At 36.7% G+C, this 21,319-nt stretch overlaps 1 protein-coding gene and 2 long non-coding RNA genes across 4 annotated transcripts in view; 2 read left to right on the plus strand and 1 right to left on the minus strand.

Moving 5' to 3' along the window:
• Positions 1 to 19,251, plus strand: part of ERCC6L2 (ERCC excision repair 6 like 2) — a 77,858-nt gene extending 58,607 nt beyond the window's left edge. For both annotated transcript variants that reach the window (XM_081802943.1, XM_081802944.1), the window contains exons 13-14: positions 7,577 to 7,676; positions 17,408 to 19,251. In XM_081802943.1, coding sequence (XP_081659069.1) covers positions 7,577 to 7,676; positions 17,408 to 17,566 — 259 coding nt within the window. In that variant the 3' untranslated portion in view covers positions 17,567 to 19,251. The remainder of the gene's footprint in view (positions 1 to 7,576; positions 7,677 to 17,407) is intronic.
• LOC115945126 (uncharacterized) overlaps positions 1 to 21,319 on the minus strand; it is a 114,896-nt gene that overhangs the window by 63,002 nt on the left and 30,575 nt on the right. The window lies entirely within an intron of this gene.
• LOC145717006 (uncharacterized) lies at positions 7,685 to 10,732 on the plus strand. Its single transcript, XR_014139976.1, has 2 exons — positions 7,685 to 10,128; positions 10,345 to 10,732. It is a non-coding gene; the product is annotated as an uncharacterized LOC145717006 (long non-coding RNA).

Genomic DNA, 21,319 nt, shown 5'->3' on the forward strand with positions numbered 1-21,319 from the left:
CTGAGATTGAGCCCTGCATCAGGCTCACACTGGGCATGAAGCCTGCTTAAGATTCTCTCTCTCCTTTGCCCTCTGCCCCTCCCCACCCCACTCGCAGGCACTCTCTCTCTAAAAACAAAAACAGGGCGCCTGGGTGGCTCAGTTGGTTAAGCGACTGCCTTCGGCTCAGGTCATGGTCCTGGAGTCCCGGGATCGAGTCCCGCATCGGGCTCCCTGCTCGGCAGGGAGTCTGCTTCTCCCTCTGACCCTCCTCCCTCTCATGCTCTCTGTATCTCATTCTCTCTGTCTCAAATAAATAAATAAAATCTTTAAAAAAATAAATAAATAAAAATAAAAACAAAAACAAAGACAAAAAAACAACACATGTTTGAAGTGGTAAAGCTTATATATTTTACCACAATTTTTAAAAACTACCCACGGATGTCTGGGTGGCTCAGTTGGTTAAAATGGTTCCGACTCCTGATTTCAGCTCAGGTCATGATTGCCAGGTGGTGGGATTGAGCCCTGCATCAGGCTCTGCACTCAGCACAGAGTCTGCTTGTCCCTCTCCCTCTTCTCAGTGCTCCCCCTCCTGCTCGCTTTTGCCCACGCACTCTCTCAAATAAATAAATAAAATCTTAAAAACAAACAAACACCCAAGGTGATTTTGATACAATTAATCCCCAAATCCACTTTGAGAAACATTGGAAATTAGATGTAAAACATCCAAACAGAACTTCCAAAAGAAATTTTTAAAAGTCACTGAGAAAATGTGATTATTTCAGTAAATGATTGGAAATGTGAGTGTGTAGTGAAGGGGAAGAAACTAAAAAAGCATGGCAAATACAAAACATAAGATAAACTGTGAGAAATAAGGCCAAATATAAATATGAATGGGTTAAAACTTCCTTATTTAAACAAACAGAAAAAGAAATGGAAAATGAAAAGTTAGATTCAGGTTTATGCTTATTACTATATATAAAATTTAAAAATATATAGAAGGTTAAAAATAAAAATATACTTAAAAATCTAATCAGAGAGATGGTAACAAAAAGTGAGAGTGGCAATATTAATATCAAGCCAAATATTAGTAGATTTAAAGGCAAGATGCATTAAGGAAAACAAAATGGGGGAACAATCCATGAGGAAAGTATAATAGTCACTCCATAACAAAGCCAAAACTCTTTTATGATGAGAAATGGACAGATCCACAATCATGATGGGAAACTTAATATCCCTCTCTCAAAAATTAATAGATCAACTAGGCAAAAAAAGGAAATACATAAATTATTTGAATAACAGTTATTTAGCCTTTAACTTAATAAATGTATATAACCATATCACAACTGAAAATACCCAATCTTCCATTTTAGAGCATACTTTTAAATGACTATATATTTTAATAGAAATCACAAGGACTAGATTACATGGCTCCAGTACAAAATAAAATACCCTACAAAATAACAATGAACATGTAGTGAATAAAAATCTAGCCATGTGGACGTTTTTAAATATATTTTTAAATAACTCTTGTATGAAAGAGGAAATCAGAGTGATGCCAGTAAGATGGCAGACTAAGAAGCTCTAGGTACATGTTTCCCCACGGGTGGATTAAAAAAACTAGAGACTGATTAAAATAACTTTATTGGAACTCTCTAAATCAGTCAAAGATCTACAGTAATCAAGCAAATTCCCAATCAAGAAGAGGAAGCTATATTCAGAACTGGGAAATTTCATGGCATCTTTACTCATTCTTGCCTTACCCCCATTCACTAATGCAGCACAACCAGGAGGAAGCAACCAATTCCCAGTTCCCTCCCTCTCAGGTTGGAAAGAGCAGTGTGGAACTCCTTTGCAGCTTTCTAACCTGTCTGTGAGCTGCCAGAGGGAATGGTTTCTGTTTCACCTGACAGTGCTCAGAGGAGGAATGGTGGCATAACTTGGATCTCAGACTGGCAGAAGCTATTGAAAGCAGTGATAGGCCCCATGGTGCATGAAAGCTGCAGTGGGATTCTATCCTTGGGATGTGATATTACAGTAGAGGAATATAATAGAATATGTCTAAGGCCCTGAGAAGACACTGAAATGAGACTCTTTGGGAAATTAAGACATTTAAATGCACACATGTACACACAGACCCAGGCAGGACACATAACCAGAAATGACCAAAGTAGATTTTAATCCTTAGCCTGAGCTGCTCCCAAGACTCAAGATATACCCTGCTAATTAATGAATGTTTTCCATACTAGTCTGCAAAGACTAGAAGTGGCTATTTTATCAAATGGCCAATTTTTTACAAAGAAAACAAAAATACAAGACATTTAAAGAAAGAGGAAAACAGTTCATTCAGAGGAACAAAATCTCCAGAAACCATCCCTGAAGAAACACAGGCATAGGACTTAATAGACAAAGAGTTTAAAACAACTGTCCTAACTCTAAGAGCTAGATGGAAACTATGGACAAAGACCTAAAGGAAATCAGGAAAACAATATATAAACAAAATTAGAATATCAGCAAAGAGATAGAAATTATATATAAAAAAAGAACAAAGCAGAAACTCTGAACCTGACAAATACAATAACTGAATTATAAAAAAAAAAAAAAATCACTAGAAAGACTCATCATACTCAAACAGGCAGAACAAAGGATCAGCAAACTTGAAGACAGATCTGAGGAGCAAAAAAAACCAAAAACAACAAAAACCAGTAAAGGAAAATAAACATAGCTTAAGGAATTTATGGGACATATTAAATAGACTGATAGACACATTATAGGAATCCAAAAGAAGAGAGAGAAAAGGACAAAGCTATTTGAAGAAAAAATGACTGAAATAATAACATCCCAAATTTGGAAAAAGCATGAATATACAAATACAAGAAATTCAATAAACTCCAGGTAGGATAAACACAAAGATACTCACACTGAGACACATTATCAAGTTGTAGAAAGTTAAAGACAAAGAGAATGAGTATCTTGAAAGCAGCAAGAAAAAAATGGCTTGTAATGTATAAGGGATCCCCAGTAAGATTACCAGCAGATTCTCAACAGAAACCTTACAGACCAGAAGGTTGTGGAATGATATATTTAAAGTGCCAAAAGGAAAAAAAAAAATCAAGAGTTCTGTATCAGGCAAAACTGTCATTCAAAAATGAGAGAGAAATTAAGACAACAGAGCTGAGTTTATTACCACTAGACCTGTCCTACAAGAAATGCTAAAGAGACTTTCAAGTTCAAATTAAAGGACTCTGACAGTAACTCTGACAGTAACTCAAAGCCATATGAAAATATAAAATTCGGGCGCCTGGGTGGCTCAGATGGTTAAGCGTCTGCCTTTGGCTCAGGTCATGATCCTAGGGTCCTGGGATCGAGTCCCGCATCGGGCTCCCTGCTCCTTGGGAGCCTGCTTCTCCCTCTGCTTCTCTCTCTCTGTCTCTCATGAATAAATAAATAAAATCTTTAAAAATATATATATATAAAATTCTTCAGTGCTAGTAAGTACAGGGACAAATATAAAAACCAGCATTACTGTAATTTTGGTTTATAAGTCTACTTTTTATAGGATTTAAAACACAAATGCAGGGGTGCATGTCTGACTCCATTGGTAGAATGTGCAGTTCTTGATCTTGGGGTTGTGAGATCAAGCCCCACATTGGGTGTAGAGATTACTTAAAAATAAAATCTTTAAAAAAGGAAAAAAATCTTTAAAAAAAGACAAATGCATAAAAGTAATTATACATCTGTGTTAATGAATACATGATATATAAAGATTTAACTTGTGACAGTGAGGGGCAAAGCTATAAAGGAGGGTTTTTTAATGCAATTGAAGTTAAATTGTATCAGTTTAAGATAAGTTGTTACAACTTTTGGATGTTATATATAATCTTCACAAAGAATATATCTATAGAATATACACAAAAGGAAATGAGAAAGGAATCAAATTTGTAACTAAAAAAATCACATAACACAAAGGAAGGCAGTAATGGAGGAAATGAGGGGCAAAATAGCCATGAGACATACAGAAAACAAATAAAATAGCAAAAGTAAGTTCTTCTCTATTGTTAATTACATTATTATTTTTTAGTAAAGATTTTATTTATTTATTTGACAGAGCACAAGTAGGCAAAGTGGGAGGGAGAAGCAGGCTCCCTGCCGAGCAGAGAGCCCAATTCAGGGCTTGATCCCAGGACCCTGGGATCATGATCTGAGCTGAAAGCAGACACTTAACCAACTGAGGCACCCAGGCATCCCTCATTAATTACTTTAAATATAATTGGGTTAAACTCTTCAATCAAAAGATACAGATCGGCAGAATAGATTAAAAAAAACTACAGCACACCATATGCCAACTATATGCTGTCTATAACACATTCACTTTGGGTTTAAGGACATGCAGAGGTTGGAAGTGAAAGGATGGAAAAAGATACTCCATGCAAATAGTATCGAGAAGAGAGCAGGGTGGTTATTCTAATATCAGATAAAAAAAACTTTTGAATACTGTCATAAAAGACAAAAAAAGGGTAGTATACTAAATGATAGTTCTTGATTTAACTCACCCAGAAGCTATAACAATTGTAAACATAAATGCACCAAACAAATGAGCTCTAAAATATTAAAGCAAATATTGACAGAATTGAAAGGGGAAAATAGCTCTACAATAGCAGTAGGAGACTTCAATACCCCATTTTCATTAATGGGCAGAACATCCAGTCAGGAGATCAAGAAGGAAAGAAAGACTTGAATAGCCCTATAGACAAATTGGACCTATCAAACATATACAGAACTCTCCTTCCAACAACAGCATAATACACATTTTTCTTAAGTGCACATGGTACATTCTCCATGATAGGCCATATGTTAGGTTATAAAACATGTTAATAAACTTTAAAAGATTGAAATCATACAGTTTTCTTTCCAAACACAATAGAATGAAATTAGAAATCAACAGCAGAAAAACACTGGAAAATCCACAGATATGTTGAAATTAAATGGGGTGCCTGGTTGGTTCGGTCAGTTAAGTGTCTGACTCTTGATTTCGGCTGAGGTCATGATCTTGGTGTTGTGAGATCAAGCCCCAAGTCGGGCTCCACACTGGGTGTGGAGCCTGCTTGGGATTCTCTCTTGCCCCCTCCCTTTGCCCCTCCCCCACTGGCACTCGTTCTCTCTCTAAAATAATAAATCTTTAAAAAAATTAAATAATACACTCTTAAACAACCAATGGGTTATAAAAGAAATCACAAGAGAAATTAGAAAATATCTTGGGGAAAAATAAAAATGAAAACACAATATTAAAACTTACAGGATGCAGTGAAAGAAGTACAAAGAGAAGTTTATAGTGGCAAACACATTAAAAAAAAAGGAAGGTCTGAAGTCAACACTCTAACCTCATACCTTGAGGAACTAGAAAAAGAACAAACTAAACCCAAAGCTATCAAAAGGAAGTTAATAAAGATTAGAACAGAGATAAATGAGAGACTAAAAAACAATAGAAAAAAAAATCAACAAAACCAAGAGATCATTTTTCAGAATGATCAACAAACTTGACAAACCTTTAGCTAGATTAAGAAAAAAAGAAGACTGAAATAACTAAAATCTGAAGGAAAAAGGGGACATTACTATTGATTTAACAGAAATAGAAAGGATTGTAAGACAGTACTATGAACAGTTGTACACCAACAAATTGGATGACCTAAATGAAATGGACAAATTCCAGGAAACGTAACTTACCAAGACTGAATCACTGAATGACAAAGAAATAGAAGATAGGAATAAACCTTACAACTAATAAAAAGATTGAATTGGTCATCAAAATACCAACAAACAAAAACCCAGGACCAGATGGCTTCACCAATGGATTCTACCAAGCATTTAAAGAAGAATTAATACCAATCCTTCTGAAGCTCTTACAAAAACTTGAAGAGAAAGGAACACTTCCTAACTTATTCTGTGAGGCCGGCGTTACCCTGATACCAAAGCTTTTATGGGATATGCAGTATTATCATGCCCATTTTACACACGAGGAAGGTGAGGCACAACAAATTGAAGTAACTTGCTCAAGTTCACAGCCAGTGATTTCAGGATCTGAATTCATGCACTCTGACTTGCAGAGCCCACACTGTTAACCAGCATCTCACCACTGACCGATGTAAAGGAAAATAATCAAATGAAAGCCACAGAAAAATTTCTACTTTTTTTTTATCTTAACAACATTTGTTTTAATTTTGTTTTTTTTCATCTGGGCCATTAAATCCTAATATATTATTTATCCCAGGGTACTGTGTTTTGGTACTCGGTTTAAGTTAGTTGCCAATAAAACTAAATGAACAGCATCTCTCTCTCCCTGTCCTTTAGTTGACTCTGGCCAGAGGAATCAAGGAGAGAAACGAAGATACAGACCTGCATACTGTATAACAGCTCCTCAGCACTTGTTTTCATATAAAAAAGACCCATCACTTAACGTATCGCTTCTTAATGGACGTAGAAATTGATGAAGCGCAGGTCCAAAGTAACATGTTGTAAGGTTTTTGTCTGTAAAGATTAAAGAATATGTATTCTAACAGAATCTATCCTATTCACCAATTGACTGAGCACACACCCAGAAGACATTTCCTTAGATCCATTTAAAAAAATTTTTAAGACTCCATTCCATTGTGGGAGAGAAAGGGATTGTGAGTCCCTCTGTATCTAGGCTGCAGGATGGACGTGAGAATGCAGTAACTTACCCTGGCTGTGCTGTGCCACAGGGTCCCCCACCCCCCTCTGCGGGTGCAAGATTTTTGGGGCCCTAGGATACCCTCTAGTAAAGCCCTTCTCTATGAGGAGCAATGAGTGAAGGAGGCAGAGAGTACCAGATACAACAACATAGAGTGACTTTACAAGGTCAAAATTAAATTTCCCCCAAATTTTAACAGTTTCAAACATGAGGCAGTTTGACCTTGCTCCTGGTCCCCACCACCCAGCCCATGACTGTAACAGATATTTAGAAACAGGTGACTTGGGGCTCCTGGGTGGCTCATTCAGTGAAGCATCTGCCTTCGGCTCAGGTCATGATCCCAGGGTCCTGGGATTGAGCCCCACTTCGGGCTCCCGGCTCAGCGGGGAGTCTGCTTCTCCCTCTGCCTGCCCCCTCCCCCCTGCTCGTGCTCTCTCTCTGTCAAGTAAATAAATAAAATCTTAAAAACAAAAAAACAGGACATCATCCAGAGCATCCAATAAAGCCTTCACCTGAGAGAAGCTCCCAGGCCTAGACCTACAGTTAACCAGTGTGGTAAATCAGGTTATTGTTTTAATTCGCACTATGGTCCATGTCAAAATACCTGGGGTGCTAGTCAACTGAGTGATTCAACCAGACAGAAATCTCTGTGAAATTAGGGCTGCAGATCTACACTTCTATAGGTTTGCCAGTTGATTAACTGTTCCCCTCCCCCATTTTAAACAGTTTTGTTGAGGTATATATAATTGACGTACAATAAACTGTGCATACGTTTCTTTTTAAATTAAAATTTTAGTAACGTTCCATTTTTCTATCCTAAAGCTACCTCGTGAACCCAAAGTTGTTTCATTTGATTTTTGTTGGTTTTTGTTTTTAATCTTTTTACAGAGCATATAGGATTGGGCAGTGCAGGGATGTGAAAGTGTTTAGGCTGATATCTTTGGGAACTGTGGAGGAGATCATGTACTTACGACAGGTATACAAGCAGGTAAATATATTTCCCTTTTCCTAATTAAGAAGTAAACATTTGTCTATTTCAAAAATTTCAGAAATTTGTGTAAAAATTGATTTTTCATTTTATTCTAACTAGAATATGGAATTTAATAAGATTATGAAATATACTTTAGAATATATTCTGTAAAACGGATGAATTCTTATGTTCATTGAACTTCAGAGCTGAAATTTTCTTTGAGTAGTACTTTTTAAGCTTTAATGTGTACATGAATTACGTAGGGATCTTTAAACTACAGATTCTGATTTAGTAGCTGTGGGTAGAGCCCAAGAGTTCTACATTTTTAACAAGCTCCCAGGAGTGCCAACACTACTGCGGACCACAATTTGAGTAGCAAGGTCACAGCCCCCCAGCCTGTGGGACAGGACATAATTGTATGACACAGATGGGATACACGTGCACTGACACATTGATTTCACAGCTCTCTGGGCAGCAAGATTACCTAAACCAACTTCCAGCCTTAAGAAACCTTTCCAGAGAGGTGTTCATGTTACCATTTTCTGCATGTACCATTGCATGAAGAAGACTAAGGGAAAAATCCCTTAGAGATATCTAATGCAACCATTTCATGTTGTACATGATGAAACTGGGACCCAGGGACATCCCAGTAAATGGAATAACAGGGATAGAACTCAAGTGTACTAACTACTGTGTCGGTGCTTTTAGTGTTCATCTGAGATTGTATTAACTCTTTAATATCCTTAGGGTATCAATTACTTCATTTATGTCTCTAAATAAACAAAATTTATGTAGTTTATAACTGCTCACTTGAGAAGATCTGGAATGAGGTTCAAGTTTAATTATAAATGTTAAATTTGAATTACTCCCTATATATTCCGTTGGCATCTATTTAAGAGCAAACATGTGGTGGTAGTTAACCTAAGAATGATCCAATCTTAAATTTATGCTGTTTTCTTAATTCTAAAAATAGAATTGTACACAGCAGTTTTGTTTTTTCTTAAAGCACTTAGCTCTATAAGAAACCTTTCATCTTTTTGTTCTTTGGTATGGCACAACTACTTGAACATTATTTTGTTCAGATATATTTAAACAGTGCTGGAAAAAAGGAGAACATTATTCTTTTCATCTTAGGAGCAGTTCTTTAGAATATTGTCTTAGACTTGTCACAATCCAGCATAATTTTTCTGTCCATTACTATATATATGTAGTAATTTTCTATATGTATATACTATATATATGTACATATATATACACTATATAATACTGTTACTTCAGAAGATGAGGATAATGTCCGTTTTCAGAAGTTTGTATGCTCTACTTGGTTATTAAAATATTTTTTAAGCATGAGCCCTTTAGGAAAGACTCAGCCATATAATTAAGTAGGCACAAATCAAGATAATATGGCAGTTGTGTGAGGAAAAAGGCAAGAGATGTGATTTAAAGGTTGACTGGAGTTTGAACCAAGAGTGCATGTGGCATACACACTCTAGCTAGCTTTCTGAGTATTCCTCAAATCCCTTGGGGAAAAAGAAATCCAAAATGATTTTTTAAATTATTTATTTGACAGAGAGAGAGAGAGAGAGCAAGAAGTCGGGGGAGGGCCAGAGGGAGAGGGAGAGAGGAAATCTCAGGTAGACTCTGCTCTGAGTGTGGAACCCCATGTGGGGCACAATCCCATGACCCTGATACCATGATTGAGCCGAAACAAAGAGTCAGACACTCAACCAACTGAGCCACCCAGGCACTCCCAAAAATGATGTTTAAAAAAACTGTAGGGCGCCTGGGTGGCTCAGTTGGTTAAGCGACTGCCTTCGGCTCAGATCATGATCCTGGAGTCCCGGGATCGAGTCCCGCATCGGGCTCCCTGCTCGGCGGGGAGCCTGCTTCTCCCTCTGACCCTCCCCCCTCTCATGTGCTCTCTCTCTCTCATTCTCTCTGTCTCAAATAAATAAATAAAATCTTAAAAAAAAAAAACTGTAAAAATTTTGGAAAGTAAGAAGAGTTCTATTTGTGGCCCAGAAGTTATAAGGAACCCTAAAAGACAAAAGGCATTTGGGATCAGATTGAAGGAAGAAGCCAAGCTAAACTCAGAAAGAGACTATTAAAAAAGGTAGGTGCAGCTTCTGGATATTCCAAGTTAGAGTCAGCAGATACTAAAAAAAAAGGGGGGGAGTCTTAGGGTGACTATGATGCCCCCTCTTTGGGATATCATTGATGATCTAACAAGATGGGTTAGCCCCGTATAATCTTACCCCAATTGCAGCAAATTAGAGCCAACAGAGGTGTCTGCTCTCAAGTAGGAACAATAAATAGAAATACTGGAAGCAAAGAAGCAAGACAGAGCTCCATATTTTGCTGAAATTGAGAAGAAAGTCCCTCCTGTTGCCCAGAAGATTAAATACTTACACGTCCCCTGCTCTGAATGATCACTGCAGTAGGCTGAGATAAGAATGTAGGGTATTTGGGGGTGCCTGGGTGGCTCAGTCGTTAAGCGTCTGCCTTCGGCTCAGGTCATGATCCCAGGGTCCTGGGATCGAGCCCCACATCGGGCTCCCTGCTCTGCAGGGAGCCTGCTTCTCCCTCTCCCACTCCCCCTGCTTGTGTTCCCTCTCTCGCTGTGTCTCTCTCTGTCAAATAAATAAATAAATAACCTTTAAAAAAAAAGAATGTAGGGTATTTGAAGACAGATGAATACCCAACAAAAAATAATTTTTGAACAGTTTAAGAAAAGAAACACTATGAAAATGGTCCTCAAAGATACCAAGTCCTAATCCCTGGAATCTGTAAATGTTTCTTTATGTGGAAAAAAGGGTCTTTCAGATGTGATTAAGGATTTTGCAATGGGGCAAATAGCCGGGATTAGCCAGGTAGGTTCTAAATCACAAATGTCCTTATAAGAAAGAAGCAAGGGGAAATCTGACACAGACAGAAGAAAAAACAATGCTACCAGAGCAGCAGAGAATGGAGTGATGTGGTCACATGCTAAGGAATGCTGGTAGCCACCGACAGCTGGAAGAGGCAAGGAATGGATTCTCTCCTAGAGCATCTGCAGAGAGCATGGCCCTGCCAAACCTTGATTTCAGCCTAGTGATACTGATTTCAGACTTCTGGACTCCAGAACTGTAAGAGTAAAATAAATTTATTTTGATTTAAGCCACCAAGTTTATAATTTGTTACAAGAGCCATCAGAACTATTATAGGCACTCAAAAAGGAGAAGAGGTAGAGGAAGAGGAAGAACAGTTAACATCAGAGAAGACAAAAATTAATAAAAAAGAATAAAATAAAGCTTTAAAAATGTATAATAGTATTTTCAAATGATGAGTGGGGCCGAGGGAGCGGGGGGGGCTGTTGCCTGCATGGCTCAGTGAAGTGTCTGACTCTTGATTTTGTCTCAGGTCGTGATCTCATTTGTCATGGCATCAATCAAGCCCCATGACTGGCTCTGCACTCAGTGGGGAATCTTGCTTGGGGACTGTCTCCCTCTGCCCCTCCACTCTCTCTCTCTCAAATAAATAGATCTTTTTTTTTTTTTATAGATTTTATTTATTTATTTAACAGAGAGAGAGACACAGTGAGAGAGGGAACACAAGCAGGGGGAGTGGGAGAGATAAGCAGGCTTCCCGCCGAGCAGGGAGCCTGATGCGGGGCTCGATCCCAGGACCCTGGGATCATGACCTGAGCCGAAGGCAGACGCTTAACAACTGAGCCACCCAGGCGCCCCAATAAATAGATCTTTAAAACACAACAACAAAAAAAGGTGAGTGAGGTTGTAGGATCCTAGAAATAAGAACAGACTACCAGAAAAAGAATCCATTAGCTTCCAGAAAATGAAGAACTCCAGAGATAGCCTGAGTAGAAGAGAGCAATGTTTTCATCTAAAAGAGAGAGCTAAACAATTATTCTAGATTACAGAGCAAAAAGACAAAGAATATATGTAAGAAAAGTTAGGGGAAATGAATTCTAGGTGTAGAAGTTCTAATACCAGTCTTATAGTTGAAGAGGGGAATAGAAGGAAGGGACGGAAAGAAACTCTAAATAAAGGACGAAGAATATAAAAAGTAGAAAACAAGAGTCCAAGAATTATATAGGCCCATGTAATTATGAGTGCTAAACAGGATGAATGAAAATAGATCCACACTTACACCATCTTTCTATTATTATAAAATACTAAGGATAAAGTGAAAAGTCCTCTAAATTTCCAGAGATGAACCTTCTGGAGAGAAAAAAAACATTACCTATAATAGTACTAAGATTAGATAAACATCTGACTTCTTATTAGTGATTCTGGATGCTTAGGAGCAATGATTTCAAATGAGGGAAAATGATGCCTTATATTGTCAAGGAAAGTGAATTTTTAATTCAAACCTTTCTCATAAAACAAGACTTTAACCTAGATGACTTCCACAGGGAATTCTATCAAATGATATTCTTTTTGAAAACAAAGGAGAACACTTGTAACTTATTTTAGAAAGATAGAAAAATGTTGATACCAAAATTTGGCAAAGATATTACAAGAACAGAAAATTATAGACCAATATCTCTTATGAACATGAATGTAAAAATCTTTAACAAAGTCTCTGTTAGAACTTGAATTGTGTGCCCCCTCCAAAGAAAAGGTATGTTAAAGCCCTTCCCCTATGTGTAACTTTGAAGGGGATCTTATTTGGAAGTAGGGTCTTTGCAGATGTAATCAAGTTAAAATAAGGTCATACTGGATTAGGGTGGACCCTAATCCAATGACCGATATCCTTATAAGAGGGACATTCAGATACAAACTGACACTGAGGGAGAATGACCTTGATGAAGGAGGCAAAGATTGGAGTAATGCAGTTTCAAACCAAGAATGCCAAGGATTGGCAGGAACCAAGGGTCTTCACTTGGAACCTTCAGAGAGAGTGTGGTCCTGCCAACATCTTGATTTCAGACTTTAGCGTCCAGAACTGTGAGAGAATCAATTTCTGTTGTCTTAAAACATCCAGGTTGTGGCATTTTGTTAAAGCAGTCTTAGGGAACTAATACAGCCTCAAAGGCAAATATTGTAAATTTAACTACATTTTTATGTGAAACTTCTGTATGACAAGGGACCTACAAGCCAAATTTAAAAAGTATCTAGGACATCATTAGTTTTTGATGTAGTGTTCAACATTCATTAGTTGCATGTAACACCCAGTGCTCATCACTACACGTGCCCTCCTTAATAATATATGCTGGCTAATTGAACATAATAATAAAAAAATTAAAATAATTTTTAGAAACAAGAAATCAGAAAATACCAGGTACACATTATTAAAGATGGAGCTAAGAAATAGACTAAAACACATGAATATGAACCAAGAAACGCTCCCCTATATGCCCTTTTTAATGTCCGGATAATCAATATAAAGAGTTTTTTTGGGAGGGCGCCTGGGTGGCACAGTGGGTTAAGTGTCTGACTCTTGGTTTCAGCTCAGGTTGTGATCTCAGGGTCATAGGATCAAGCCCTGCATTAGGCTCCACGGTCAGTGCAGAGTCTCTCTCTCTCTCTCTTCCTCTCTCAAATAAATAAATCTTTAAAATAAAAATAAAAAGTGTCTAGGAGGAAAATGTCCATGTATATGGTAAATAAAGGATTAGCATCTATAGTGCATAAAGAACTTCCACAGACCAATAAAAAGACTATGATTAGGCATTTTATTGAAGGAAAAATACAAATGGTTAATGCATATATGAAAGGATGCCTAATCACAGTTGTAATCTAGAAATATAAAATAAAACAATACTATGGAGGAGACGAACCATGAGAGACTATGGACTCTGAGAAACAAACAGAGTTCTAGAGGGGAGGGGGGTGGGGGGATGGGTTAGCCCAGTGATGGGTATTAAAGAGGGCATGTACTGAATGGAGCACTGGGTGTTATACACAAACAATGAATTGTGGAACACTACATCAAAAACTAATGATGTAATGTATGGTGATTAACATAACATAATAAAAAAAAACAATACTGTGTTATGCACATTCTGCAAAAACTTTTTTGTGTGTGGGTTTTTGTTTTGGGGAGTGGTTTTAGGGATATAGAGAGATTGGTACTATTCATTGTTGGCGGGAGTATTTGTAAAGAGGTACTCATACTATTTTTGAGAATATAACTTGGTCCATTTATTTTATAGGCTAAGTTAACATTTTAAAACATATAGCACCTTCTCCTTATCTGTCTGACAAAAATACTCTCATATACACACAGTGAAGGATAACAAGGATTTATATTCAGCATTATTAGTATTTGTTTAAAAAAATGAAAAAAAGAAGTAGCCTAAATATCTTGTAGTAGCAGAATGATAACATAAATTCTGATACACGCAACAGAAAGAAAAAATTATAGACCAGATGTACTGATCTGGCAAGACCTCTAAGACATTTTTAAGTGGGACCGAAAAACCTGACTCACAGAACAAGTATATCAATTATGTTGATGCATAAAGTTATTTCTGTGTGTATATACAAATAGCTCTAACTGCATTGAAAAAGATCTAGAAGGATATACCTAAACATTACAATCTTACTAAGACTTATAAAGGATGATCTGTATTATTCAAGGGGGACTATCACTTTGATATTTTGTTTGCATTTGTTGTGATAATGCATTCAGACATTTTATACTTTTAAAAAATAAAACACCTACAAAGAAACTGTACTCCTTCATGTTTGGAGCATTTCATATAATCTAAATTCACTTTAATTTCTGAATGCCAAATTTTAGATTATATGAAATGCTCCAAATATATATGAAAGGTGAATAGATATATGTAATTTAGAAATACATTTGTATTTGCAGAAGAATTGTAAGAATAGCCCAAAGAACACCCAATTAACTTCACCCAAATTCCCCAATTGTTAACATTTTATCACATTTGCTTATCTCTTTCCCTCAGCCATGATCTTTATTTTTCTGAACCATTTGAGAGAAAGTTGCAGATATATCACTTCTAAGTTCTCTAGTGTCTATTTCCCCCAAAGAAGGACACTCTCCTATTTATATGTACATGTCAGAATAGTTGCCTGCATATAAATACTCAGTTTTGTGTGTTGTCCTGCACTTGGCTTTTTCCCTCTGCTCTCCTCTCCAGAATGCAGTTATCCCAATCAAGAAACTAACATGGATTACCTTGTAATCCACAAAACTCAATTCAGATTTCACCAACTTCCTGGCAATTTCTTGTCTCCTTTTTCTTTTCTGGTTCAGGATCCAAACCAGGATCGTGGTTATAGAGAATTTCTTTTCATGTCTCTTTAGTTTTCTTTAACCTAGAGTAGTTAGTTACCCAAGCTTTCCCTGTCTTTCATGACCTTCACAGTGTTCAAGAGTAAAGCCTTTCCTTGTGTTAGCTCGCCTTTAAAGTAGGTCCATTTGATGTTCCTCATGTCCAGATTCAAGCCAAGAACCCCTGGCACAAATAGTTCAGAAACAATTCTGTGCTCTTCTCCTTGCATTGGTCAGAAGGCGCCTGGTGGTGACCTTTATTTCCATTCAGTTTCGTGCCTGTCAGCTTTCTTCATTGCAGTCACCATTTTTTCCCTTTATAATTGATAAATATTTTCTGGGGACATCCTCTGAGACTATGCCAATATCCTGTTTCTTGTTAAACCTGTACCCATCAGCCTTAGCACTCATTGCTAATTCCCACCTGAATCAGCTACCACTATGATGATTGTCAGATGGTGACTTTCTAATTTCCATTATTCCTTCTTCTTTGTTGCTCTTCTACCATAAAAAAGAGTTTCCCTTGTTTTCTACATATTTATTTAATCTATATGGACTCATAGGATCCTGTATTAGTAATAGGTTACAGTCTCTTGAATTTCACTGTATATTTTGATGTTAAAACTGCCTCACTTTGGTCCAGTGAGACAAGGTGGATTTTGTGTCATTTTGTCAAGCCTCCATCATTCTTTTTACATGTCCTTACTCTGGTAGGCTGAATGATTTCCCCCAAAGATGTCCACATCCTAATTCCACAAACCCATCTGGATTCTCTGGGTGAGCCAAAGTAATCACTGAAGGGAACAGTTGGGCAGGAAGTTCAGAGAAAGGAGAGAAGGAGGAAAGCAGAAGCAGAGGGTCAGAATGATATGAAGATGCCACGCTACTGGTCCTGAAGATGGAAGAAGGTGTCATGGCTCCTTAGCATGGCGAACATTGCTTCTTTTCTTTCTACCTCATGTACACTTTGTGCATTGTTATGAAGAAATCCAAATGTTTTGTAGCCTTGAATGGCTGAGCTACATTTTCCAATTACTGATTTTTTCCTCCTCACCCTCTTTAATTCTAACATTTTCCAATTACTGATTTTTTCCTCCTCACCCTCTTTAATTCTAACATTATTTTCTTATAGCAGCCTATAGATGGATGTATCTGACCTTCACTTTTACTGGAGCCACTATGGAAAACTTATTTTACGTACAAAATAATGTGCCTTTTATAAATTTTGTGGTAAAACTTTGGTAGGGAACTTACAAAGATGCAGATTAATGCTTACAAATTACTTTGGTGATTATATTTAGTTTAAGGGAGAGTCAGTAGCAAAGGGTAAAATCATCAACTGGACCATCAGGTACATCAGTTGCTATGGTGATTCACTTTTCCCAGACTATAGCCTGTTTCTAGAATATTGATACCAACTGATCAACTTGGATACTGATCCAAAGCTTCCTCAAACTAAGTTCCCAAGGGTCTTGTTTTAAAAGGGACATCCTGGAGATGAGAAATTTTTATAAGTATTAATTTTGGATTTAACCAAATCCAGGTATAAATTCTAGAAATGACACTTCCTAGCTGGGCAGTCTATGAGAAGACACTTAATTTCTCTAAACTTAAGTCTTTATTTCTAAAAAGAGAGATAATAATGTCTTATAGGTAGGTATTAAATGAGAGTATGTACAAATATTACACAGGTAGTAAGTATTCAATAAATAGCAGCTATTATTAATAAGAATTATTTTAGTTGCCTAGAGTAATGTATTATAGTACAAATCAACTTAAATCACAATACGGTATCACTTCTTATTAATCCTTACATCAACAATACACTGAAGTTATTTTCCACTCTGTGCAGTCTGTGTTTCTTCCAAGAAATTTTAAAGTGTATATGGGGTTAATGATTATATTTACATTGCATTTAGTAAAATACCTCGCAAATAAAGAAATACACTATTGTTGTTACTAAAGTGGTATATGTCCTTCAAGGTTCCTTCTATATTCAAGTGTTTCAAAGATGCAGTGTTTCTAAACAGTGATTGGTTTTTGCTGCTGGTTGACAATGTAACGATAGATGCAATTAGTTTGACAGCAACATAATTATCATGTAGTTACTTAGGTTATAATTTAACTTTGGTGAAATAGGGATATTTTTGTCAGTTTTAGTAGTTCCTGTTGTAATGAGTCTAGAAAGGAGAAAACTGTATTCAAATGTATCCTTTTATCATTAAATGTTTTACATCAAGTGAATATTGCATAGTGATGGGATCTTGACTCAGTTGGTAGAAAACAGATAAAATAGGAAATGTAAGATCTCTTCTTCAATAAGACTGGCCCGATTACTATTATTTCACCATAATGGCAACATCTGCCAGGGAAATTAAAATTTCCTCCCTAAGGAGATTCTGCCTGCTCCAGCTAAAGCTGTGTATATACAGGGAATGCCAGGAAATTCTGACATATTGTTGGAGCAAACACTTCAAAAGTATCTTGTGTTTTTTCTGTTTTAGCAACTTCACTGTGTGGTGGTTGGAAGTGAAAATGCCAAGCGATATTTTGAAGCGGTTCAAGGATCAAAAGAGCATCGAGGAGAACTTTTTGGGGTCTATAATCTCTTCAAACTAAGGTCCCAAGGGTCTTGTCTTACGAGGGACATCCTCGAGGTGTGAAATTGTTCCCTGAACTTTTCAATGATATTTTAAATACCGTTTTCTCCCTCAGGAAACTTGAAATATAATTGCTGCCCCCTTTTCAGAGACATTTGGGGTTTTCTTAGTAAAAATGCCTTGTGTTTAGAATTTTGACTTTTAGAAAAATAGGAAGTGAATTATTATACCTCTAAACTAAGATTTCCCCATGTGTAGTTGTAAATAATGTATACAAACAAATACAGATACATATAGTAGATAGTATGACCTCCAAGACCATATTCAGACTGGCAAAGAGAAATATATTATTTTGAGAACAGCTGCTAAAGTCAGGAACTAAAAAAAAAGAGAGAGAGAGAGACTTTCCTAAATAAACAAAAATATAAAATGTGTTTTGATTAAAAGTTACCAAATACTCCCTGAGATGCACTCTCATGTCTCATGGAGATTTTTGTTTTCTGTTCCCAATAAAAATTCCACACCAATATTTCAAACTCTCTCAGTTGTGTTCATCCTCAGCATACAGATGTTTCTTATTCTTCAAACAGAAATTTCTATCCTTTTTTAAAAATCGCTTAAATTCTTTGATATGTCAGGATACTAAGGGTATTAGCCTGTTTTCTAGTTGATACCAATGTGAGTATCTTAAAATCCTGGAATATCATCTTTTTCAATCCCTTCATCTTATAGATGAGGAAAATGAGTCTCAGAAAACTCAAAGATTTTTTCCCTTAACTTCCAGGACTTTGTAGTAAAACCTTCATGTACTTCATTGATTTAGTCAGTTTCATAAAAATGGGTCAAGAACAATTGGTCCCTGTCCTTAAAGAACTTAGACCATCTTGATGAGAGGTGAAAGAGAACACTTACATAATGAACATGTAATATCATGTTAAGCAAGATGGCTAAGAGGGAGGCATGTATTGTGTATATCCTGGGAATATTGCAACTATTGTACAGTGTCTGATCTATACTGCTAAATTTTTGTTTTATAGTAACTATTTGAATTGAGTGGCCCATTTGAAGTCCCCCTGTCTTGGGGCACCTGTCTGGGTTAGTCGGAAGAGCATGCGACTCTTGATCTCAGGGTTGTGGATTTAAGCCCCATGTTAGGTGTAGAGATTACTTTAAAATAAATTTAAAAAAATAAAGTCCCCATCTTTTTCTTGAATATACCATCTCTTTCATGGACTTGTTCTTTCCCATTCCTTTTGTATAATCAGTAACCTTGTTAGTATTCCAGGCCCCCCTCAGATCCTACTTCCTTCTCAGAGTAATACCCAACATACCAACCTATATTGGTGTTTCTCATTTAAAAATATTGTCTATAACATATGTTAGCATTATATGACTTATCCTTTTTTCTCTCATTTATCAAATATTTGAGTTATTTATTTTATCAGAATAGCAGCCTATTCCTTAAGCAAATGTTAGGTAAGACATTCAGTAGGACAAGTTATTAAATGAAAAGTTCTCTTGTTTTCTGGTTGTCCTAAGTATATCTTGTTTCTCCTCCAGGATTGTTTATTAATGACAGGACTCTCTTGGTCTTATATTTTGTTTGTGGTAAAATATGCTTAACTTCTTACTAGGCACATCATCAGCACCCCAATATTAAATTAAATTTTGAATTAAAATTGCTCATTTGTTATCAGGCAGAATTTAAAATTATTCAAGCCGGGTGCTTACAGGCTAGAATAAATATCTCTTCCCCTAAAAAAAAAAGAATAATAATAATAATAAAAATTATTCAGGCATGGTTAGATTCATGCTGCTTTTGGCCAAAGAATGTTTTTAAAAAAGGTTGCTGGAGTGGAGGAGGGAGGGAGGGATGGAGTGGCTGGGTGATGGACATTGGGGAGGGTATGGACTATGATGAGTGCTGTGAATTGTGTAAGACTGATGAATCACAGACCTGTACCCCTAAAACAAATAATACATTATATGTTAATAAAAAAAATAAAAAATATATTATTATTCCAAACCCTATATAATTGAAGCATATATCAAAAAGCAAAAGAATTATTTCACTTCCTGCAATACATTTTTAATTTTTAAAGGTTGTAGAAAATCTCTTTTAAAATGTTTTAAAATGTAGAAATTTTCATTTATAGAACACTTTTAATCTGATGATTTCCAGGCAATTTAGTTCTACTTTGCACTGACTTTATCTATATCTATATCATGATCTCCCTTTAGAGAGAGAGATTTAGGGCTAATTTCACAAACATCTATTGAGTATATGCTAAATGTCAGGTACTACCCATCATAGAGCTAGGCATACAGAAATGAATAAAATAGACAAAAAGTCCTACCTACAAAAAATTTACATTCTATTTTGGGGAAACAAATAATAAACAAAAAAATGATACATATGGTCTTATGACAATAGGCTCTGAGAATAAAAATAGAGCAGGTAGAAGATGAATGACTTCTGGAGATCTAATACCCAGCATCATGCTTATAGTCAATAATACGTATTACATACTTCAAAGTCGCTAATGGAGTGGATCTTAAATGGTCTCACCACAAAAAAGAAGTGATTATTCTGTGGCATGATAGAGATGTTAGCTAAAGCTATGGTGGTAATCATATTGCAATAGATAAATGTGTCAAAACATGTTGCACACCTTAAGTGTACACAGTGTTATATGTAAGTTATATCCTAATAAAAAAATTAGAGCAGGGAAGAGAAATAGGAAGACTGTCAAGGAAAGAGCATTGCAGTTTTAGATGGAATAGCCAAGGAAGTGCTCACTAGGAGGTTGCAATTGATTCTTTGAAGAGATGAAGGAGGAAGATGTGTTTTACACAGAGGAATAAATGCAAAAGCCCTGCAGGAGGAGCATGCCCAGCAGAATTTCCAAATGGCAGGAAAGCCAGAGTGGCCAGAGGGGAGTGAGCAAGAAAGCAAGAGATGGGGCCAGAGAGATGACAGGAAGCCAGATCATGTGGGCACTTTGACTTCGACTTTGAGTGAGAAAAAAGCAAGTAGAGGGTTCTGAACAGAAGAAAAACATAGTCTGACCTCTACAATCTAGATTAAATATTAAGAATTAGAATATAGAAGTACAAAAGCAGAAGCAAAACACCAGGTAGGTGGATACTGCAATAATCTAGCCAAGAGATGATGGTGGTTTGGACCAGAGCAATAGTGGTAGATGGCGTGAGAAGTGGCTGGATTCTGTATATATTACCCAGGTGGTGCTGACAGGATTTGCTGATGGATTAGATACAGGGTATGAGAACAAAAAGAGGAGTTAAGGATGACTCCAAGGTGTTTGGCCTGAGAAACAGAAGACTGGAGTTGCCATTTACCTATCACAAAGGGGTTCCAACAGGATTGAAGATTTCTGGTGCTGCCTGTTCCATCTGTTGTAGCCATCTGGCTTTAGAAAGGATAAATATAGTACTGGGATGGAGACCCCCCCCTTCCCTTGCAATAATAGCCTCTAACCATCGGAAGAAAAGATCTCAAAGAACTATTTATCATTCTCTACAGTTCTGGAGGGGAGATTTTTACTTGTTACCCTGGATACCAGGTGGCTGGAACCATGCCATTGGTAGATATGTGTATTTGTAAGTTGGGCATTTGTAACTCTGATGAGGATAATAGTATTTCCCCTTAGAAGATATTTGCAAATGACATATCAGATAAAGGGCTAGTATCCAAAATCTATAAAGAACTCATCAAACTCAACACCCAAAGAACATATAATCCAATCAAGAAATGGGCAGAAGACATGAACAGACATTTTTCCAAAGAAGACATCC

Source organism: Leptonychotes weddellii, chromosome 14 (genome assembly GCF_054177405.1).
Source record: "Leptonychotes weddellii isolate Sample4059 chromosome 14, ASM5417740v2, whole genome shotgun sequence".
NCBI classification, from domain to species: Eukaryota; Metazoa; Chordata; class Mammalia; order Carnivora; family Phocidae; genus Leptonychotes; species Leptonychotes weddellii.